Consider the following 25,828-nt stretch of genomic DNA (forward strand, 5'->3'; position numbering starts at 1 on the left):
CAAATTATTATCACTAAAGTATGTTTACTTGTGTCTGTTAAAAAATATCTTCCACAAAAAAAAGAACAAGTTATATATATTATATAAATAACAGTTTTTACATTAAAATACTGTTCAGTACTACCTATAAACGTATTGAAAATGTCACCACATCTATCCACAAATAAACAATTACCAACATTACATGCTAATGAGATTTTTGCAGAATTATCAATGTTTAAAGAGCAAGCTAAAAGTGGTTAAGAAATAATCCCTCCCAAACAATATGTTGTACGACTAGTGGTCATATTAAATAACATGTAAATGTAAGCTGATGAGAATTAATGTTAACAATCACAAATAGGTTGTATACTGAATATGTGTCTTTAATCATTGCATGACATATTTGTTCTTTTGTTAATTCTAGAAAAATCACCAGAATTTTTTGGGGAATGAATGACCACTTATGAAAACCCCAACATCTAATGATGGGTACCTGTAAATCTGTACAAGTACCAAATAAGTTTGGTGGATAGGAAACTAAAAGAGTTTTACCAACTTGTAATATCTGTCAGAACAAAGACTATGCTCTGCCAGTATAGCAGTTATGATAATGATAGTGGATAAAACAAACCTTTCATACTGCTGTTGCCTAGAACTTGACCTTGACCTTGGATGACCCTGACCTTCATATGAATAACTGTCGCTTGATGTTGACCTTATTTGACCTTCATAATTGTATCCTTCTGATGCTAACCTCTGAAAATGAAACAATACAACTGATGATATCCAAGTTGGAAAACAGTTTAACATTCTATCAACCATGCAAAAAATGAAATAGAAATCAATGTTTATATCCTTCAGTTGTCAGATTAACTAGAAATGAAGTTTTTTTAATTCTTAATTTTTAAGCATTGAACTATGTGTGATATATCATATACACATGTCACTACAATCTGGTATGTGAAAAAAAAAATTGACCGAAGCTAGTATTTTATAAATAAATTGCAATTACATCTTAATATTGTATTGAAACAAAGATAGTGTTTAGAAGACAAGATAACCACTATAAAAAGTTTTATAATGAAGATAAAAATATCATTGTAAAACAGAAATAAAAATTGAAATACTGTTACTGTACAATTCCTATGTATAATGTGTTTCAAAAAGGCACCAATGTTACAATAGAAACAAATAATAATATTATATTGCAGTGGCTCTAAAGACCAATGCTTGGATATATTACAATACATTGTACTCCATGTTTATCAAGCCCAACATTACACATAATACAATTTTCAAAGGTTTTATTGAGATGGTTTAACATTCTTAGATCAACCCAAACAGCATTAGATACCAAGACTTGAGATTCAGACTGTAGTTTTGTACTCAGCCACACATTTGAGTAGAATCAGGTGTCCCCTAACTAATCAGTGACATGATGGCTACATTTTTAAAGAGAAGTATCACCTTGAAATGCCAATCACTTATAATACACCGAGACATTGGCTGTACCCTCTGTTTAGGACGAAACTTTAAAATATTTAGTATTCAATCTAATTAAAATATATATATATATAATTTCAAAACTAGAACATGTCTGTAATACATAAATAGCCCCTGTTGCCACTTGACATCATTAAACACAGTTTGGTGAAGATTGCATCAGTAGTTCCTGAGATAACTAATTAGTTACATTGCATCGGGACGGGACGGACATGGGGTATCACTATTTGCCCCCCCCCCTTTTCATGACAGGAGCATAATTAGGAAAACTTATTGATAAATGTATTGTATACAATTCACAAGTCTAGGAAGGAGCTCAACCCCAATACTCAACTTATTTGCATATACAATGTATTTATTTTTGAAAAAGCATATCCAAATAAATGGATTCCTCAATACCAAAATATCGATTTTACACAACTATCAATCCTTACAAGTTTGGGGACATTTTTTTTCCTGTAACATTGACATGAAAACAGGCCAGAGGACTCCACTAAGACTGCTGATCAATCTATTTATCCTCACTGCAACACTTATATTTAGCAGTTAAGAGAACCCCTGTTTTGCCTATGTAATACATTGTGTGATCCAATGCAGAATTTCCCCATCTACATGTGTATAAATTGAAACAGGATACTCACAAGCTGTCTACACTGACAACTAACTAATATGTGCATCAGTTAGTAGTTGATTAGTGTATTAAACACCAACCCCTCAAAAGTAAAACAAAATGAAAAAATAATCACCCTCAAAAGTAAAACAAAATGAAAGAATAATCACACTAATTCATTTTTTTCTACAATTTCAAGTATGTGTGTCCCAAATCCCAGGTCAGATGAGTTAAAATTAGACACAATATATAGAGGATATCTAACAGTGTCTTCAGTAATACCAAATATATTTCACGAGTGGGGCTAATATTTTGATATTTTTCACGAGTGCGCAGCACGAGTGAAAAATATCAAAATATTAGCCACACGAGTGAAATATATTTGGTATTACTGAAGACACTGTTAGATATTCTGTTTATTACATTTTTTATCAACGAAAAACCTACCCCGAATGCTAACTAGGCCTACAGCGAAAGTTTGCATACAAAAAAAGTAGTTCTCCCTGTCCAGGTGCTGACATATATGTCGGGCTTTCTGATTGGTCAATTATTTTGGTATTTTCTAATCATGAATTTGATTGGTCAAATCAGCAAAAGTGATATTTTTCACTAGTGAAAAAATATGATATTCTTCACTAGTGAAAAATATCACTTTTATAGAATGAATAATTTTTGATATTTCACTGGTAAAAATGTAATAAATTGTATTATTACATTTTAAATTTGTATCGGACGCTGACTGATCTTAATCCCATCACGTATCATGTTCCATTTGACATCAAACTGCACTCTACAGCAGTGATAAAACATCTCTTTGCACTCTAGGCAAGTGATCTGTGACATCACATTATTTAAGCCAATCAGACTGTCACTTGTTTGCCAAGTTTCCCAAGATTGCAATTTTGGTCAAGAAAGACACCTGGCTGAATATTATGGAATAAGATACAGTTTGAATAGTATGGGATAACACCTTGAGCATTCTGTGCTTTGGTTTTGATACCAAATGTAATAAAACAGATATGGTACTTTATTGATATGATGATTAATTGAGTGACTATAACCAATATTGACGGAGGCTGGAGGCTCCATAAATCATCATCATTAATTATCAATAGTAAAAGTAGTAGAGAGAGAAAAAAAGATGAAAGTAAATCTAAAAATACAAGACAAACAAACATAATGACCATACCAGCCCCTGCTAAAAATAGTAACAGTTACCGGTACCTTGACCCAAAAACCCTTAAACTTAAACTCAAAATATTATGGTCCTGTATCATTGTGTGACATTTGTTGTGACACAAGGAATGAAGCAGCTAGAGTGCTGAAAATCTTTGGCATTACATAAACATGTACAAGACTGACAGATGGAGAGGAAACCTATAGCCCCGCCCCCTTTCTCTAAGCCCTGTTTCACAGGTAGGGGACTAAAAAAATTCATCTGTTTGAAAGTGACTTTCTGTAGCAATAATGAATCAAAGCTTTTATTAACATTAGGGAAGGCTATTATTATGACAAGCTGTTGTCAAGGAAAGGATATTAAAAGTGCCTAAGTCAGCTGTATTAAAGTGGAAAGTTGATTTTTAAACCTTTAACACTGACCTCAACACAAGTTATTACAGCTGCCTCTAGTCCCTATCTACAACTTAATCCTGTAGTGAAAATAGCACAGTCAGGTATTATATATTTTTGTTCTGAAAAATGATCATATTTCATAAAGTTGATGCTGGCAAAAAACAACAATGTATTGAAGAAACAAGAACTACAAGTTACATGTCTCATATACATTCTATTTTGTCAGTATGGTAAGCGAACTCCAAAATTCATTATAATTTAGTTATTTTCCCACCAGAATCACCAAACACCTTCATGGTGGTAATAGAGCTGTAGCATTGTTACAACCCATTGGATATATTCAGACCTGCCAACCTTTCAAATTCAAAAATAGTAATTTGGCCCATTTTTGAGCAAAAAAAAGAGTAATTCTTAACAATTCTTGCCAAATCTATCGCATCAAAAAGAGTAATTTGCTACTATTTCGAGAGAAAAAAGAGTAACGACCACCACAAAATAGTAAAGATTACTATAAAATAGTAGTAGTTGGCAGGTCTGTATATTTCATCATTTAACAATTTTCTGCCATTCATCAAAAATAATTAAAATCTAGTCCTTTCAGTTAGTCAGAATTCCTTCGTAGGTTTGAACAAATTTGACCTATTCGACCCTGAATATGGGTCAAGGTCCTTTCTTTTCTCAAACTTTGTGGGACTCCATCCCAGCAACCTATACTCAGCTACCAGCCAAATATGATTCTACTGTATTCCTAATGGTTTGTGGAAGTCGTTTTAATGTTTCAATTAATCTGACCTGTGACCTTGAATATGGGTCAAGGTCATTTCTTTTCGCAAGCTTTGTCATGCTCCATCCTAGGAACCTACCAGCCAAATATCATGACTCTAGGTTTTAGTTTGTGAGGACAACACGGGACAGACAGACAAATCACGGACAGCGCAATATCACATCGCCTTTTTAGGCCAAGTGAGCAAAAAACAATGCTAAAGAAACTGAACAAAATACAAAACTTTAAAATAAAGATTTCAAGTAATTTTCAGAATCACTGGACCACAAAATCAATATTCTACTTACATTAAAATCCCAACCCCATATCAACACAACCCCTGCCAACAGTACGACCTCATATCAACACAACCCCTTACCAACAGTACAACCTCATATCAACACAACCCCTTACTAACAGTACAACCTCATATCAACACAACCCCTTACCAACAGTACAACCCCATATCAACACAACCCCTTACTAACAGTACAACCTCATATCAACACAACCCCTTACCAACAGTACAACCCCATATCAACACAACCCCTGCCAACAGTACGACCTCATATCAACACAACCCCTTACCAACAGTACAACCTCATATCAACACAACCCCTTACTAACAGTACAACCTCATATCAACACAACCCCTTACCAACAGTACAACCCCATATCAACACAACCCCTTACTAACAGTACAACCTCATATCAACACAACCCCTTACCAACAGTACAACCCCATATCAACACAACCCCTTACTAACAGTACAACCTCATATCAACACAACCCCTTACCAACAGTACAACCCCATATCAACACAACCCCTTACTAACAGAACAACCCCATATCAACACAACCCCTTACCAACAGTACGACCCCATATCAACACAACCCCTTACTAACAGAACAACCCCATATCAACACAACCCCTTACCAAGAGTACAACCTCATATCAACACAACCCCTTACTAACAGTACAACCTCATATCAACACAACCCCTTACCAACAGTACAACCTCATATCAACACAACCCCTTACCAACAGTACAACCCCATATCAACACAACCCCTTACTAACAGTACAACCCCATATCAACACAACCCCTTACTAACAGTACAACCCCATATCAACACAACCCCTTACTAACAGTACAACCCCATATCAACACAACCCTTACTAACAGTACAACCCCATATCAACACAACCCTTACTAACAGTACAACCCCATATCAACACAACCCCTTACTAACAGTACAACCCCATATCAACACAACCCCTTATTTACCAACAGTACAACCCCATATCAACACAACCCCTTACTAACAGTACAACCCCATATCAACACAACCCTTACTAACAGTACAACCCCATATCAACACAACCCCTTATTTACCAACAGTACAACCCCATATCAACACAACCCCTTACTAACAGTACAACCCCATATCAACACAACCCCTTACTAACAGTACAACCTCATATCAACACAACCCCTTACTAACAGTACAACCCCATATCAACACAACCCCTTACTAACAGTACAACCTCATATCAACACAACCCCTTACTAACAGTACAACCCCATATCAACACAACCCCTTACTAACAGTACAACCCCATATCAACACAACCCCTTACTAACAGTACAACCCCATATCAACACAACCCCTTACCAACATCACAACCCCACAACACTATATCAACAACACTATCAACACAAGAGGCATAGGCCTGTATTGCTCACCTGAATAATCCAGTGATTATGACAAAACACTACATTCCTACAGAAGGATTTCAAGTAATTTGCTATACATATAATATTTCCCCTGTTTAGTCCAGCCCCTCTGGCCCCTGGTGCCAGACCCATTGTTTATAAAAAATTGGCTCCCATTCACCTAAGAATGCTTAGACCAAATATGGACCAAACCCTTTCATTCCTACAGAAGAAGAAAGATTTTGAAGAATATATTTCCCTAACAGGGCCCACCCCTCAGGCCCCTCAGGGGCCAGACAAACTGTTTACACAAAATTGGTTCCCTTTCACTCAATGATGCTTCAGACCAAATATGGTAAAAATCCACAAACTCGTTCAAGACTAGCAGTGCTTTTTAGGTAAAGATGAGACACAGACGACAGACGCTTCACTATGTCATAATAAGGTCACCGGTCCTTCAGACCAGGTGAGCTAACAAACAATAACACCATATCAGAATATCACTAAAGCACTGTATCACACCATATCAACACCACAGCACCATATCAACACCACAACCCCACAGCACCACAACATCTCAGGTGTTGAGCCTAGGTCTCTACACAACAACAAGCCTTACTGAATGTGGTCTTTCCTGCCTGTACATTGGATGTACCTGTTGTTCCTCAGTAGCCTGAATTTCTCGTTCGTATCCCTCCTCACGATCGTCAAGCGGATACCGCCCTTGACGCTCCTTGTGTTTTCGCTGATGCTCCATGCGTAAGTGTTGGATCCATTCGGCACGAGACATGTTGATGGGCGTGGCCCCGCGGGCGATCTGATCACTGTCTAATGAGGTTGAGGACGGCTGCTGTGGGAGGGATACGGGGAAAGCCTGGTGTGTGTCTGGTACAGAGGTCCATCGCTGACCCATATTGCTATGAAAGGATAAAAGACTTATAAATAACAATCACTAAGAGAAAGTTTGCCTCAGAACTAGGGTAATTCTGTACCAGGGAAAAAGAGGCCTATAGGCATAAAGGAATAACTGACCGATAGGCTGGCTAACTATCATTCTACACCAAAACAACTGTAACCTATCGTAAATTTGCACATATAGTGTGCAGGTACATTTTTAGGTCCATTTTTCAGAAGAAAAAAAATAAGAGAAAAAATTTCCAGTACCGTATTACATTGTCATGTAAATAAAAAATTTACTTTAAACATCTTCAGACAGTAACTATTTCAAAAGATGTTTTAGATCTAGAAATGCAGATACCTTTGTCAATCAATGAGCCTTCAGCTCATGATCAGGTGAGCAAAACATATTGATATTACATTTTTGTGGATAGTATTTAGTAGATATAAAATTAGACAATGAAATATTATAATAATTAATACATGTACAAATGTTATGATATCAAATGAGTTTGTTCCCATATTAATAGCCCATTTCTATGTGCTTCAAGATTTAAAACTATTACCCAAGAATTTTCATTATCTAATTTATTTAAAATCGGTGATAGAAACAGAAATTAATTTTCATCAGTAAGTTTATTTTGCTAATGCTTGCGTCAGAGTATGCAGATACTGTTGGCAATGTTGAAATTAAACCTGCAGCACTAATATTTCCTCGTTTTTGTGTCAGAATGTTACGGAACTCCCATCTGTCATTTTTGCCTGTCCTACTTGTTCTAATGGTAAGTTATACTCTACCCATCTGATTCACGCTGCCTGTTGTCCCGAGTGATAAAATGGCGCTCAGCCTCTTCCTCCTGTTTGTCTATCTCAGCCTTGGTGTTTTCTTCAGCAGTCTTTTTGTTTCGACCAAGTCTGTAACCAAAGATGAAATATAAAATTGCTGGAACCGACACCAAAATCTAAAATTACAAGGATTTATTGTATTCTAATTTTTTAACTCAGATTTGTAGATATAGACACTTTACCTGAAAATACCCTTGAAGATATTTGCTCCCTTTTTGTCTTTGTTCTTGCGTCTGCCACCTTTTTTGTCCTCACTTGTTGCATCACTACTCACTGATGAACGAGCCGAGTTAGTCCGCCCAGAAATCTCACCACTACTTTCTTCCTCAACTGGAAAAGCAACCAAATTACATGTCAACACCTTCTACATCTTACAAACAACACTCAAGCATGTCATTATTCAAAACCAAGTACAATATTCTTACAGCTAATTATATAACAGTCTAAGAAAACCTCAATTTTGAATTTCTTTTTAAATGTATTTAAATCTATTTTTTTTTTCATTATTTATGCTTCCAAAATGTTGTATACATATATACAACATTCTAAAGTTATTTTACATTTGAATGTGAATATACAATCATAAAGACTTTATATGAATATTCTGGGGTACAAGTTGAAAACCTATCTTCCAAAACAATTTCATTCTAAAATTTAATTTCAGATTTAATCTAAAAATATGATGAAGGAATTAGAACCTCATTTTGAAATATTGAGTATATATGCTAGTCCAGCTCTGGTTTGTATAAAACACTATGATGTTTAAAACATACGGAAGTATATAGAAGTTCTTAGTTTTCAAATCAAGTGAGTTTAAACACAACAGATACATGCAAAGGAACAAGTTGTCTTAAACTAAAGTATTTGTTATCAACGTATTATTCTGAACACAACAGAAAGGGTCAATGTTAAAACAATAACAATACTCAGTCATGCAAATCACAGTTAATTATATCAAATAATTGTCCAAGTCATGCACACTTCATTGGTAAAGTCTACAGATTCAAGGTGGAGGAATTATACCGGGATAAATTAATGAGGATTGCCAAAATTAGCCCATTACCAACTACTTCATGCATTGTAAGTGACATAATCAAAATAACCCTCTTAATATAGTGTCTGTTGTATATATATGTATTAAAGCTGTATAGATTGAAATCACCAATCACCAAAAACTGACCCTTTTATCCAGTGAAAGCAACAACAACTAACGTACATAATATATGTATGATATGTGACTTTAACCATAACTACAGGCTGTTGTACTCTAAATTCTTAATACGATATGAACGGGAAAATATATGTCAGAATCTGTATTACAGATAAAGACATGGTCTGTATTATAGTAATAGATATATATTTAAAACTAGAAATCAGAGCAGACTATTTATATGTGATTTCTTTATAACACCCAGAACAGAAATACAGTGTACTGTGTGTTTACCATCTAACTCCTTTTGCAAAAATCGTAGTAGAATCTATTTTTGGCAGTCATTGTCTAATGATATCTTAAATCCTTCAAATCAGACCAAAAGGTTTTTTCCACCGGTGTCAAGAGAAGATGACATCTGAAACCCTTCAAATCCAGTCTTTAATATGTTTCTATTCAACTTTCCTATATCAACTGAAATCCTTTAATCAGAGCATTATTCATCGACCATTACAACAGAGTCATTAAAGAAGACTTGTGTATAAAGATCATATAGTTAGAGTGGATTCTTATGTCTAGTGCACGGTGCTCGGGAATTTAACTGTCACGGACACAACAATCATGCAGGCGTTCTCAGTCAGCGTCCTTGGTGAGTTCTGAACATCGAGGAAATAGGACTTGAGACCCAATTGTCAAATAATTTACAGTAATCACTGTTTAGGTAAAGGTACGATGGAAAGATAAGTGAAATACGGAAAACAAGTTATTAGTTCATTTTCGGAGAATAAATGCAAGATTATGATTACTTCGATATTTACTGATGCATGAAATAAATACAAGTAATTAATATAAGCATGAAGTAATTCGTTCTAAATACATGTAAGATGCTCTAGATTAACTGGAAGTGTTATTAGACTGACGTTGTAGACAATAGGTATATTACAAACTACATAAAAATAATTTTATATTTATCAATAGTGTACTATATTTTCAAGAACTAAAATTTTTAAAACAACTTAACTAAGGCACTTAACAAAAGTCTACAGGCAATAAATAAATTGGTATTATTGAGAGAAACTTTGATAAAGTTGGAATTGATTAAACAATTAAGTGAATTAGGTAAATATTTTTCAGAAAGATGTTTAGACAGACCACTAAATTTAAAGTTAATTAGTAACATCACATTTAATGTTTGAAAAAAAATTCCTGTGAATATTTGTTTTTCTTTAATATATCATATATAAGGGGATTTATAATTCTATTATGTACACTACAAGCTACAATATATAACAAAGCCTGAATTATATCCATGACTAGATTATGTAAGCTTCTCGGTTATATCAGTATACAATATTTCATCTTATCTCATCAATCTTGCATTTCTTGTCAACTTTGAGATAAATGGCACAACATCACAAAATTATATACAATATAGCATTTTTGTTAGACTTGGTTCAACCTCTTAGATTCAGAACAAACAAGGTCCAAATATTTTTAATTAAAAAAAAAACTAATTAAAAATTCTGTTATAATTTGTTAGAATTAGTTCAACTAACTCAAAAGAAAAAACTGATCAAGGAGAAAAATCAGTGTTAAGATTTTCTACTTGCATGTGAAAATTTTGTGCCAGTTAACTGTCAACTATTAAGTCCCTAAAGCATATATAGGCACACCAGTACTGTATATATACAGGGCTTAACAGATTAACAACCATAACTTGTTGTCAGTATAATACAAATCCAATCTTGCCTGGCCCCTGCTTTCTCAATGTTCCTTAACTTATGGAAATTCCTTATATTCAAGTTTCCCATGGAAAAACATTGTGAGATCTAAGGAAAAATCTTAATTCAGAAACTTTCCCTTAAGTCTGTAATACTTTCATGGAAAAATTTAAGCAAATGAATTTCTTAAGTTTGGGTAAATTGATGAACCTGCATGGGGCTAGATGTTCATGTCATGGTCTTCAGTAGAGATCTGATAGTTACATTGTAGCTACTTACACCCAGCCAATCAGATCATAGAATTTAACTGGTCATCATCCAATCATTTCCATACTCAGCCGATCAGATCATAAAATTTAACTGTTCATCATCCAATCATTTCCATACTCAGCCAATCAGATAAAAGAATCTCACTGCTTGAAACACTTCGTATTTTTGAAAAAAAAAAAAATCTTGATCAAATTTCGTTAATGTTAATTGGATCAATGAATCAATCAGTTAACAATCAGATCTTTACAAATGACATGAACTTCCACTTAAGCTCCGACTGGACACAACAAGATGCTGCCGTCATGAACATATAACCACTGGTCCAAAGCAGTGTGTCCAAGTAGCATGGACAGACAGCTGGACACAGCGAACGTTACAACACACCGCCAGATAGACAGACGCCGTGCACTGTAGGTTAAAATGAGAGTACCATGTCCCGAATATGTGAACCCCATACTGCCTTTTGGAGATAACAGTTTGTGTCCGTCGTCATGAGGATGGCCTTCACTATTGCTATACATACCTTCCCCTGCATGGTCAAATATAATTACAAAAGGATCAGTGATGGCTAGTAACATATGTATAATACAGGTAATCTTTACAGTATCACAATTATTGTAAACCCCTCACTGAAATTCAAATTAGCAAGTTGGCTTTGGACTAAAACAGGTTTACCTAGAAATAAGTACATACATGTATGTATATCTCTTTTCAATGAAATTAATACCTGTTTAGTCCTTTTGTCAATAAATTATTCATCTTAATGGTTCACTGAAGTTTGTCTTTATCAAAGCTCTGGTGATTTAAATTAAAAAATCAACTTCTTGAAATCAACTTTTCAAAGATAGAACTATTCAAATGAATATATAATACAAAATATATTCAATTTGGAAGCTTTAAAAATACTGAAACTAAATTATTGAGTTATTCAGACGACAATACCACATAACTTGCACCAGTAAAATTTAAGGAATTTTGTAACAGAAAATCTATAAACCAATTCATAATATTTTTGGTGTTTGAAATCATTCTTAATCTTTAACTGAAATAAAAAACAAATTGAAAGAGAGTCGAAGTATTGGATTGTGAATTGGTGTTCTACAGTGGGGACTTCCAGTTCTCTCTGTCAGTTTCTAACTTGAGGAACTATGATATCTATATACTGTAAATATTACTTGGTTAAAACAAGGGGTATAATACAATCATATATATAGAACACTGCTTACTTCTGTATAATTTTGAAAATCACTGTCAGTTCTATATCATTGTAATCATCCACATTTTATACACTACACCAAAAACACCAAGAAAGAATGTATCCACAAAGGAAAGACTGATCAAGTGATCGTTCAGAATTTCAAATTCGTGAAACACATTTTATAAATAATACGTTGACATGCCATTTTCTAGATTTACTAAATTTAGAATATATACTATCAATAATGAAGATTTTTTCTGAAAACTTGTTTTAAATTGAGAATATGCCAACAAAATAGCAAAGGATTAGAAATGATTAACTATATATACATTTCAGTGTATTTTTTTATCATCTCAGGAAATTTAAGCAATTCAAATTTGCCTAATAATTTCTAATTATGAGCTCTGAGCTTATGGAGTTTCCAAGAAGAGCAACCTTATATGTCACAGAAATAAGCAGTGATGATGTATAGCATGGTTAAGTACTGTTAACCCCAGCTATCAGATACCCACGATCAGTATAGTGTATGATTTTAATAGGATACAATTTATGTTAATTAGGATGTTCAACATCACACACACAAGGAACTATTTGTACATTATTACATGGTTCAATCTTATAACAAATTACAATAAAAATGAAAAAAAAAAAATGTTAAAAAATAAGAAAACATAAAAAATAATTTTGAAATGTTTCAGACATGATGCCCAGATACCAAACAAACATGCATCCCAATTATCCGAAGTATCTAAAAGATAAGTTTATAATCATACAATTGTCAAAAGTAAGTAATTATATATAAAAGTTGAATGAATGAAGGTCAGGTCGATACCTAGCCCTGTCTCCATGGAGACATGTATGTACCCCTGTCCTAGCTATTCCCTCTAAACAACACATTGATATCGTTGATTAAATCACACTTGTGTATGTATTGCTTGTTTAAATAACAAACAACAAATACTTCATAAACAAGCATATTTTGATTTGCTAAAAATACATGTCCCCTACTGGTTCCTCTAAAAATAGTAATTGTGACCTAGACCTTGACCCATTAACCCTGAAACTTGAACTTGACGGAGATATTCTGTCCCTCTAATCATTGTGTGAACTTTGAATGAAAGCCCTCAAGGAATGAAGTCGCCAAAGTGCTGACAAACTTTGGCGTAAAGTACATGAAGTTGCCAAGGCGCCTACAAACTTTGGCATAAAGTACATTACATACGTTGTTATGTACAAATGTTATGAACAAAACGAACAGAGAGGAAACCAAAATATTTCCCCAGTTTCACTAGTAGGAGACTAATAACTTTAAGAAATTTTCTATCAATTGCTACCAGGGCATATGGGCCAGAGTATTTTTAATTCAAGATCCAAAATGCAGGGTAATTGAAATTAAACAACGGCTGGGTACTAGGCACACACAGGTGTAAACTTCAGCAAACTCAGTTCTCCATGATGGCAGATACAGGTTTGTTAGCTTCAAACACAGGCCAGGTTTGGGGTACACAGACAATTAATCACAGAAAACCACCATTCTGAAATATTGTCGGATACACTTATCACAAAAATGTTAAGCCATTCAAAACATCAATCTCTGACCAAGAAGGGATCATATGTTGATGTTGGACATATATTGTCGTCACTATTTTACAGTGACAACAAAAGGGCAGGTATACCATTATCACTAATGATACATTAAACTACAGTTTTACTCAGGGCGGAATGATACAGATCTGTCCAAGTCAATGTTACATACATTATCCAAAATAACGGCTATATATAGATATTAAGGAAAAAATTATTATTTGAATTCCGGTAAAAAAATATTCCTATCTGTCAAGGTAACTAAAAATGTATAAGTTTGTTTACAGCGGCATAAAGGTTTGTAGTAGTTTAAAGTTTTCTACATCAACAATGTATGCTTATAGTGGAATAACAGTTTCTTTGCCGCAGGGAAGTTCTCGTAAGCTACAGCTATACATGACAGTAATAACCACACCCCTATCTAATGTCTACTGTCACAAAATGGTCTACACAATACACCAGCTACTGTAGTGTCCTTACAATCCTCAACTGGTGAGAGTCAGAAAAATCAAACATGTTTTAATGACTTAAACCATAAGAAATCTATGAATAGTAATTAACTCGCACAATAAAGTAACATAAAAAAGGTTTCACTATTAAATCTCCCCGTAAATCAATTTCACTATTAAATCTCCCCTAAATCAATTTCACTATTAAATCTCCCCGTAAATCAATTTCACTATTAAATCTCCCCGTAAATCAATTTCACTATTAAATCTCCCCGTAAATCAATTTCACTATTAAATCTCCCCGTAAATCAATTTCACTATTAAATCTCCCCGTAAATCAATTTCACTATTAAATCTCCCCGTCAATCAATGAACTTTAACAGTAATCTATGTAAGAGAAAAACTTTGTTTAGCTCCCGAGATATTTAATGAATGAGAAGATACTTGGAGCACTTGTTCTGTAATCATTGCCATAGTAATGACATCAAAATGACAACTCTACCCACCATACTTCATCTCAACTGTACTACGATCAATATCTACACTTACGTGTTTCCATAGTGGAATGTTCCACAGGGTCGTAGGATCTGTCTACTGCAGCCCTGAAGCTGTCATTTGTGCCCCGTCCCCTTGACATCATGGATCGAGGGACTACCGGGGTATCGTCCTCCTGACTAGGGTCGTCCCCGTCACTGTCGGCTATCTCCCCGCTGTCCTCATGATCACCTGGTCCAGTCATGGTCAGATTCTCAAGAGAACTGCACCGTTTTAGGTTAGAGCTTGATGTCACTTTCTGGCCAGCTTCACGGCAAAAGTACAATAGGCATGAGTATATATGTATACCTGTTTTCATTCTTAATGACATATCTTAACAACAGATATTTATATATAGCTTACAGCAATGTTGAAATCCATACTCCTAAAATTCATTTCAATCAAACTTAATTTTCCTGTTTTAGATATTGCACAAAACTGTAACTAACAGAAATTTGTGCGAGTTCAACCATTCATAACGTAAAATTTTTAAATCTCATGATGCACTTTAATTGGACACAAAGAACAGTCAACAGTTAATTATAACATCTATTCTGTTTTAATTTTAACCCATGCAAATTGTTTCACATCAAAACACTTATTTTCTCTCCTTAAATTTTTAAATAAGTCTCGTATTTCATAATTTTCAAGATCAAAATTACATGCATGTCCAGACAAGATATCAACTGTCTGATGATTCAAGATTTGTTTGTTATCAAAGCTCTCTATGATATAACTTTTCAGGTAAAGTAACATTAATATTAGTAACAAATATGACCTCCAAGCAAATGTTTTGGTCCTTTTGATAAAAATTCTTAAGATAATTTTAGGTTATATCAGAGGTACAACATCTAAGGGTGTTTCAAAAAGAAAATTTACTATTACCAGAAACTCACATGAGATCATTACAAAACATTCTTATAAAACCAATAAGCCTTTCAGATTCTCCAAAGGCCAGTGCCCAAAATAGATTACAGAATGAATTCTTATTATTTACATGTATACTATATACACCTCAAGAGTATTTTTCTGAAACCACCCCATTGTCTTAGAAAAGATCTTTGGAATTTATATTAACAAAAGAATTTCTACAGTCTAGATATTTTCTTTCAGCTAGAAAAAAAAGCATAGGTCTGGTACATGTTTTGACAAACAATAAAACAAACTCTAAGAATATAATGTATCCATTGTTTTGTCATTTCAATCAACTATTATAAAGGAAAAACTATTTTTCATGCAATAGATAGTTGTGTATTTTCAGATAGGATCAAATGTGAACACAACAGTTATACTGCAGATTTTAAAGCTCTTTTCATTTACTTATTTATTTACTTATTTTTTTTTTTTTTTTTTGGAAAAATTCATCTGTTTAAAATTTGAGACGTTATATTAGGATGAAATGATCTGATTATTTTTATCAGACTTGATATACTGGGAATTGTAATACATGTAATTATTAACTTGCACATTTAATATAAAGTTAACATGTAAATATAGTTACATCCAATATGCTCATAGTACAGATACATACGCTGTGTGTTTCCATGCAGCTGTAGGGGGGGTATGTTAGGTTTGGTGTGACTGATGAGAGACTCAGCCGAGCCGACTCGTACCATACCTTGGGCTCGTCGCTGATGACCTTGACCTAGATGCACAGGGAAGGATAGAGTGCAAGTGAGGTACATATATTACTTAGGAAGGGTGGATATAAAGGACTGCTATAATGTGGCCATACAGCTAGACCAGTACATTGTACTGATTCTAATAAACAATTCCACAGTCACGACAGCTTCTAGACGCGAGGAGAGGGATATTATTCAAAATATCTTACACCTTTCAGATAAGAATTCAGATTTATTAAAACCACTGAAATATCTACCTTTCTTTATGTTTATGTCTTTGAATATCTTTAAAAAATTGTTTTGATTTTGTATTCAAACAGTTCACAAATTGACTTAAGAGAAATTTTCTTCTTGTCTGAAATCTTCTCATTTAAACATCAAACTCTGTTGCAAACATTGGCTGTAGTCGTTTCAAAGTCCAGTTTCCTAGCACCAGAGGTTTTGTTAACGTTCTGGACAGACAAAGTCCAGTTTCCTAGCACCAGATGTTTTGTTCTGGACAGACAAAGTCTATGATATAAACAAGCATAAACTCATTTTGGAATTCTTCTATTTCAAGTGAATATGATTAAAAATAAATCACAATAGTAGCTAAGACAGCTATGCTCTATGACTGAGGAAGGAAGCCTGTGTGACTGTGGCGTTATTTAAAATACAGTACAAAGTCCTGATCAATTTCAAGAAGAGGTCATTCCAAGAGAAACAAACTGAAATGCAACATTAAGAAAAAAGTTCATGCTCAGTAACAAGATGCAATAAAACCCTGGTACGACTTGTCATGTTACAACTTTGGAATGAGTTCAGCTTGGAAGATGCCTGTCCATACGATAGTACTTCTAATGTCATTCTATACAGGGGAGATATATAGGTTAATGATTGTGACATGTTATTTTACAATGAACTTTGACAACTGAAAATATGCCATAAATATATATAATGAAAGAGCTATAAATGCTATTTTTGGTATGTTTCTCATACTTTCTTTTGTATTATCTGTCCCCAAATATACTGAAATGATTCTTAACACCATTATATTTTTCATTGTTCAATGATTTATTTTGTTGTTGATTTTTTACACAGAGAAGATTCCTGTGGAAAATGTGAACATTTTCCTATGAAAAAATATCAACTGTTCAGTAATAATTCAACAACAACAACAACAACAACAAAATAAGAACCAAACTGCAAAATTCAAATAGCACTTCTCCTTATCAGAGTAGCAGTCGTGTATTTCACATGTTCAGGTTAAATACACTCTAATTCACACTAAAAGTGTCTGGGTTTTTTTGTGGCATGAACCACAGTATTGACATTTATATTTATTAAAAAAAAATTTAACAATAATATTAAGTGTACATATTAATAATGTATTCTATTTACTGTTAAAATATCATTACAATACAGCATTATAATGATATTTTACCATAATAATTTAATATATATGTTGTTTAATGCTGTAGTGGTTATCGTACTGGTCTGCGTAATGATTTGATTACAGCTGTAAACAGTGGTTTGATCTGCTAAGCATTGGCCTTACTTTCAGTGATTACAGAATATAAAGCATTATCATGGTGTTAAAACTTTTATCTCTGGAATTTACATAATTCATATTATAAAAGCATTAATTTGCAAACTTAAAATGTTTTAGATGTTTCATTAACAAGAAATATAGAATATAAGCAATGCAATAGGCTTAACTGGTGTTAGAAATAGGTCTTAAATGAATACAGTATAAAATAATGTTAGTTTGGTCAAACCTCAACCAGTATTCAGGTATTACCCAGAAATATTTATTTCGGTGGAACAATAGGGAGAATCCAAAGCCTTTTAGATTTACCAGTACTGCATGTAGTAAAACTAAGTGGTGAAAGAAGGTGTTATGGTAATGACACAAAAGTTATATAGTGGTTATTCAAATTTTCAGCCAAAGAAAAGTACATTTATTTATATCTAATACCTAGTAACAAAAATTAACATACTCAAGACTGCTCTTTCTTTTGGACTAATTAGCATTTTAAAAATGATGAACATTGAAAATGTTTACTGCTAATTTCAGTCTAATTAGGGTACTTTGAACAATCTTTAGACATACAGGGGGAAGTAACTCAGTAAATGCCCTGGGTAGAACAGTTAGGGGTTATAATCTTGCTATAATGAGATATGCTATTTTGTTATAATGAGATCAGGTATCCTGTTATTGTGATTTGCTATCTTGTTATAATGAGATAATAGCTAAGGAAAAAAAATTAAGATGACACATACAGTTAGGCCTCTGTACATGTATGCTCATTTTACTGTGCATCACTTTGTATATGACATCAAATTTCCCAAAATACAATTTTCACCACAATCCATTTAGAGTTATTTCCCTTTGGCTGTCATTTTGTCGGTATGTTTTATAAAATCTGAGTTATTTATTTGTTTCTTTTTAAGTTAGACTGGAGGTAGATTAGTGGTTGCTTTGTTTTGAAGGCTGTATATAATGTAATTATCGCTATAGGTTGTGGCATATACATTCTCTTTTTCTTAATCAGTACAATTAATTAATATAGCAAGGGGATTAAAAATGAACAATGACATGATGACGATTTCATTAATCACATTAACAATACATAGATTGGTTTCACTTTTGAAATTTTGCTGAATTGGATATAAAGAATTTTGAAATTAGATCAATTTAAATATTCCTTACAAAATAAAAACAAACTATTACTGAAACGATATTTTCAAAATAGAAGATAAAAACCTTCAAGTGTTTAGTCATCCATATACGGTAATCATGTTTTTCAAATGCATATTAAATTCAGCATAATTTCTTGAAATCAAATCAAGTAATATGTATATATTGTGTATATATAGTAGAATTCTTAATTAAAGTTACCAAGAGTTGTAACGAATCCAGACAAAAACAGGCTCAAATCAAAATATGTCTTAACAGTATATAATAATTTATTCCAATCTGCATACTACAATAGATTTAATTCATAATCATTATATCCTCTTGTTTCATAAAAAATTCCATGTATCATGTAATTTTTTTCTAACATATGAAAATAAAATTAGATGTATCATTTAATTTTTTTCCTACACTTCATTCAAGGTGATTTAAATGACTTACTAGTATTCTATCAAATGTGTAGTGATTTAACTACAAAAGAAACATCAACCCACACAACTACTATTTTCAAAATTTATTAAATATACATTTTTGATTGATTCCCATCTGGTGATCAACAAATTTTCTATCATTACAATAAGTACTTCATTCTAACCTAAAAAAGCATGTTTTTGTCAGGAATGAACTCTTGGAGGCACTGTGACAGAAGGAAGATTAAATAACTATCTGTAGAGGCCATGCTCCAGGATATACTAATCAGTTAAACTACAGAACAGCCAACAAAAAAATGGAGCTATCAACTCGGGTTGCTACCTGCCACATGAAAGGAGGCTGAGCGACGTTTTTTTGTCTTTTCATCTGAAAACCAACACAGTACAATCTTCATGGACATCAAAAATATGATTTAAATTCAGAATGTGAAAACCAGCTTATAGGGTTGTCATGAGCATGAAACCAGCATACAAGTATATATGGTTGCTATGGTAATAGAAATGTGGTAATGTGATTTCATAGTTGCTATGGTAATGTGATAAGCATGGTTGCGATGATAATAGAAACTTGGTAATGTGATTTCATGGTTGCTATGGTAATATGATCAGCATGGTTGCTATGGTAATGTGACAAGAATATAGCATCAAGATTAAATACGCCCAGCATGATCGCTATGGTAATATGGCCAGTATGATGGCTATGGTAATATGGCCAGTATGATCGCTATGGTAATATGACCAGTATGATCGCTATGGTAATATGACCAGTATGATCACTATGGTAATATGCCCAGCAGGGTTACCAAGGATCATTACGGTAATATGACCAGTATGATAGCTATGGTAATATGGCCAGTATGATGGCTATGGTAATATGGCCAGTATGATGGCTATGGTAATATGGCCAGTATGATCGCTATGGTGATATGACCAGTATGATCGCTATGGTGATATGACCAGTATGATCGCTATGGTAATATGCCCAGCAGGGTTACCAAGGATCATTACGGTAATATGACCAGTATGATAGCTATGGTAATATGGCCAGTATGATCGCTATGGTGATATGACCAGTATGATCGCTATGGTAATATGCCCAGCAGGGTTACCAAGGATCATTACGGTAATATGACCAGTATGATAGCTATGGTAATATGGCCAGTATGATCGCTTTGGTGATATGACCAGTATGATCGCTATGGTAATATGACCAGTATGATAGCTATGGTAATATGGCCAGCAGGGTTACCAAGGATCATTACGGTAATATGACCAGTATGATCGCTATAGTAATATGACCAGTATGATCGCTATGGTAATATGACCAGTATGATCGCTATGGTAATATGGCCAGTATGATCGCTATGGTAACATGCCCAGCAAGGTTACCATGTATCTCTGTGGTAATATGCCAAGCAGGGTTACCAAGGATTCATATGATTGGGGATGAAGCAATAGACAAGCTACATATAGTAAACACAGTAAAATCGATTGAGAGAAGTATAAGACATTGCTGTATTAGGTTTGGGATGATACTACAAGTTATGTTACTAAATTACTTAATTTTACTATCATTTTATATATTAAGAAGATATTTAACAAAAGCAAAAGAAATTAATTACTTCACTTAATAAATGATTAATAAGTTTATTTCAAATATGTTTTATAACCACTGCAAGTGATGACAATGCAACAGGTTAACAACATACCTTTCTGACTGTCGCGTACGGTTTTGGCCCGCTGGTAGTATTCACTCCCTCGTGGGTCCTGATGGCCCCGCCTTTTTTCTGACATGCTCTGTCGACCAACAGCATCACGTGCAAATGGTTCCATTACTAGGGGACTCCTGATATCACAGTAAATATGAAAATTAAAGTAAAATATGTACTGAACTCTGTTGTAAAATTGCTGACATGGAATCCTCTGGACAACATGAGACAATTACATGGTCACAATAATGATGACAGGCTCAGGTGGTAATGCATGATCAGCAATATTATAATTACATAACAGATAGATAGGAAATCAAACTGATAATAATTAATGAAATAATAAAGATTAAGTTTTTGAAACTTATTTTTCTTTATTCACATATGCAGCCTTGCTATCATTACTTTTACATTGAAATAATTTAAGCGTGTTTTTTCAATGACCTGAAATTAAAACAAACTGTAATATATAGTACATATGAACAATAAATGGGCCTCTACATTAACTTGGGTTTACAAAGACACCTAGGTAAAAGTTTATTTAAAATAAGGCACATTGATAATTCTCAAATTTTGTGAAACTATTTCCAATCAAAACCTAAAACATCGAAAGAATATTAACCACAGTGGTATGGGATGATATGTTTTACATAAAAATAAAACAAAATCTCCTAAGACTTTTTGCAGGGCCACGGTCCAGTCTAATATACTCACATGGGCTCTTCACTTGTATTACTAGGGTGTCTATCGCTGGGTGTACTTGGATGGCGGTTCCAGTCAGGGCCTCGCAGCCAGCTGGGTGGGTGTTCCCTCAGGTCCTCGGAGCTGCTACTATTGGAGTGAGGAGGGGAGCTTCTCGGGATCCCCAGAGTTGAATGTGGACGCATCTTCATGTCATAATTCTAGGAAATTTATCAACAATTGTAACCACAAGACTCTCGAGTTATTTTTATGCTATTGAATATTCGAGTTATTTTTATGCTATTGAATATACTAAGTAATATTTCAAACTGTAAACAACTGCTTCTGAGTTATTAAATAGCAATAAAACATGGTTTTTATTTTTTGCTGTGTAAGTCTTGTTTGTTTTTACAATGTTTCAAAGCCAATTCACAACACTAGAAAAAAACCCACAATTTTAATCACCAGACATGCAATTGTGTTTTCTTTATCAGCATTTTGATCAGCAAGTTTCAGAGAAATGAATTCAGACTTGAGAACAGGGATCTCTTGAGGAAACGTCACAACAAGAGATGACCAATGACATATCACAGTACAACCATCAAAACTGACCGACAATATTTTCATAGCAACAGATTTTTTTCAATTGTAATGGTAAATTGGATACTGTTATCAATGCATCCATGAATGCAATATTTTTTATGATAATCAGTTGGGGATTTTTTTTTTTCCCGTTAAAAAAATCTAAAATTAAAATATTTTACCTAAATGTGAGGTAAGTAAGCCACAGCCACCTATAGGATATGTATATTAATGTATGAAGTAAAACTTTCCTAAGACGAACAGGCTTAATACAAATTTACATTTATTAAGCAGAAAATCAAAATCCCAAGATTTGATACATTCTTATTGATTTCAAAATCCTGTAACAAATTTTGGATATATGAACTATTTTCTCTGTCCCTTAAATTTGTTATTTACTTAGTTACTAAACATGTTAAGTTTTATTGTAAATGAGTTGTTACATTATATTGCCTTGCTTACCTGCTTTTTATGGCTAGGATCATCCTCAATCATCACAGCCTCCATCCCCCGAGGCCGGAGGGTGGGGGCGCTTCGCTGGTGACTAGCAGCGGGAGACATTCCTGGTAAAAACACATTAGCACTATCATTGGTGGCACGTGTGTAGGATTCATTACGAAGCCCCACCCCCTCCACATCCTGATCATGTGTAGCCCGTGTATAGGAGTCATTTCGTAGGCTATTACCCCCACTCATCAGTCGCTCCAACGCAGAATTACGAGCCTTAGCACCATCAATATAATCTTTGATATTGTTGTTACTCTCTTTAGAGTTACTTCCCTTAGCACCTGACGTCCGTTCACTTTCCATTTCTACCCTATTTTCCTGACTATCATCACCACTAGTCCGCTGTTCATCAAACAGCATGTAGTCTGTACTGAACTCCTGGTATGGGGAGGGAGACGGCGCCCCGATTCTCCGTGCAATAACAAGATGTATGTATCCCAATAGAGGGCCATCTTTCTGCATGGAATTCCGTAGTGTTTCCATAGCTTCTGTATTAGACAGTCCTTGTAACACATCGCCATTCACTTCTAACAACTGATCATTGATTATTAATCTCCCATCCTGTCAACAAAGACACAAAATGTCAACAAACACAAAATATCAACAAAGACATAAAATGTCAACAAAGACACAAAATGTCAACAAAAACACAAAAACACTTATTGGTATCGCGATGAATAGAAGATCTATTTCTGATAGGCTATAATGCTGTGTTCCACAGTAAAACAGAACTGTATTTACAAAACAATTCTCTTTTCCTCATAATTATAACATATGCTAAAACCAATAGACATTTATATAATGATATATACATAATGTGTCATAGTGTCTTTTAAGGGGAAAGAAGTACATTGTAATACCATATGGGAAAATTGAAAGAAATTATGACAAAATAAACCTTCATTCATACATAAACATAAAATTTAAAAAAAGTTCAATGCTTATCAGCTATAGTTGAGAGAGTGCAAGACAAGATGAATCCTGGTGAAATTCTTCAGTCCAATTCAATGTACATTCTGTATTTCTTGAAAAGTCATCAATTTTCATCAAAAAATGTTTTTCAGCAAAAATCATGTCTGCCCTTCTACCTTACTATGAATTGTGAGATGTTTTCTCCCCCACTCAATTGACCTTTAACCTGCACTTTGTCAGTGGGGTGATAAAGGTAAACGGCAAATTTTATTATAATATCTTCAACAGTTTAAATGCTATTGTTTTACATGAAATTATACTTTGATCTCTGACCTTCAGATTAAGGTCAAAGTGACCTTCAGATTAAGGTCAAAGTGACAATACTGTAGTGCATTGCTCATCAGCTTCAAGTTATGCAAGTATACTGCAAGTTTCATCAACATATCTTAAATGGCTCAGAAGATATGGCCCAGACAAGAAATTGTTATTAGAAGAAGAACCAATACTGACATAATTTGTCTGCCTTTACACGTAAAACAACACAAAACTTAAAGAAAAAAGGATTTCATATAATTGAATCTTCATTTGTTTCCATAGTTTTACCTTGGAAGCAGCCCCTCCATGTATCACAGCTTTGATGAAGATGCCAAGATCCCTTTGCCCATGCTCTGTAGTCTGGGTTTTGCCTTTGACACTGACCCCTAATCCTGCTGACCCTGTCTCTTTAAGTGGAATGTCAAGGGTAATGACCTCTTTATTCCTCATTCCCACCAGTGTGCCATCATCACCAGACTTTTCTGTGGGCTGTAAGACATTTTGTTTTTGGTTTTCTTTCTCATTATCCTGAAATCGCACAAGAAGATGACAAGAGGAGTCCAGGGAGAGTTCAAAGGTCAAGGTTGTATCACAAAATTATCTGGTTATTATGGTGCTAGCTATATAAAAGGTTTGAACACTTCAAAAGACATTAACTAAACTTACCACATCATTTATCAAAACTGAAATTATGTTTGACATCAAATGATTGTTGATATCAAATAATGAGATGAAAGTCAATTTTGCAAACAAAGTTTGTGTATATAATATTGTGCTAGTTTGTAGTACAGAGTATACCGACAATTAATTAGACAGACAATTTACTTTTTTTCTGTAATCGATAGTACCTGGGTACACTTTCTGTATCAAATGATGCCTGAAGCTATTACATGTGATAATTTAATTGACAGATGAAGTATTCAAGTCTTTACTACACAACACATACAGCCAATACTCACCTAAAACTAAACTACACACACAACGGGTGCTTTGACTTGTACAGGGAGTGATCAATACCAGGGACAAAGATATAGTGATGATAAGGTTAGATTACAGTATTTTATTTATGATGTGAAAGCCATTTAAGAATTTTGTACCAATTACAATGTGACATTTGGTTGAATTTTTATGACTTAAAAAATGTTCAATAAAGAAGTTTTATCATAGTTTCAGAGAGCAAATAGATATTGTTTGACACTTGGTGGATGACACTTGACAGAGGACTGAACAGGACATCAATTCGTAAAAATTCAAATTTCCTGTAATTAATTTACTGCTCCCAGAAGATGGTTACATATATTAGTGGAAATTATTACTATTTTTATACATCAAATAAGAAAACATTCTAAATCAAATCCACATACATGTATCAATAAACCAATACAGCAATTTTTCATGCTTTTATATTTATCATTAATATATCGTATTTATCCTCAAGTTTACTATAAAAGGTTGAGGAGGCTTATTTTTGAACCAGTTTTAACTCAATATTTCAAAACTAATGATTTTGCAACAAAAAAAATGTAATGGACATATACAGGAAGTTTTCATTCATCAATTTAATAATCAACTGGTCTAAAAAAAATGTTGATAA

At 33.8% G+C, this 25,828-nt stretch overlaps 1 protein-coding gene across 7 annotated transcripts in view; it reads right to left on the bottom strand.

Annotated features, from left to right (window-relative positions):
* The window catches only part of LOC117343735 (partitioning defective 3 homolog), a gene marked incomplete at its 5' end in the record, with an annotated part of 68,246 nt that overhangs the window by 6,943 nt on the left and 35,475 nt on the right, over positions 1–25,828 (bottom strand). Inside the window, 12 exon segments of one of the 7 annotated variants that reach the window (XM_033906210.1) lie at positions 614–738; positions 6,769–7,066; positions 7,845–7,961; positions 8,075–8,222; positions 11,464–11,562; positions 14,814–15,065; positions 16,330–16,443; positions 19,851–19,895; positions 21,238–21,374; positions 21,952–22,139; positions 22,963–23,568; positions 24,523–24,723. In XM_033906210.1, coding sequence (XP_033762101.1) covers positions 614–738; positions 6,769–7,066; positions 7,845–7,961; positions 8,075–8,222; positions 11,464–11,562; positions 14,814–15,065; positions 16,330–16,443; positions 19,851–19,895; positions 21,238–21,374; positions 21,952–22,139; positions 22,963–23,568; positions 24,523–24,723 — 2,330 coding nt within the window. 7 annotated transcript variants of the gene reach the window in all.

This window comes from Pecten maximus, chromosome 15 (assembly GCF_902652985.1).
Source record: "Pecten maximus chromosome 15, xPecMax1.1, whole genome shotgun sequence".
NCBI lineage: Eukaryota > Metazoa > Mollusca > Bivalvia > Pectinida > Pectinidae > Pecten > Pecten maximus.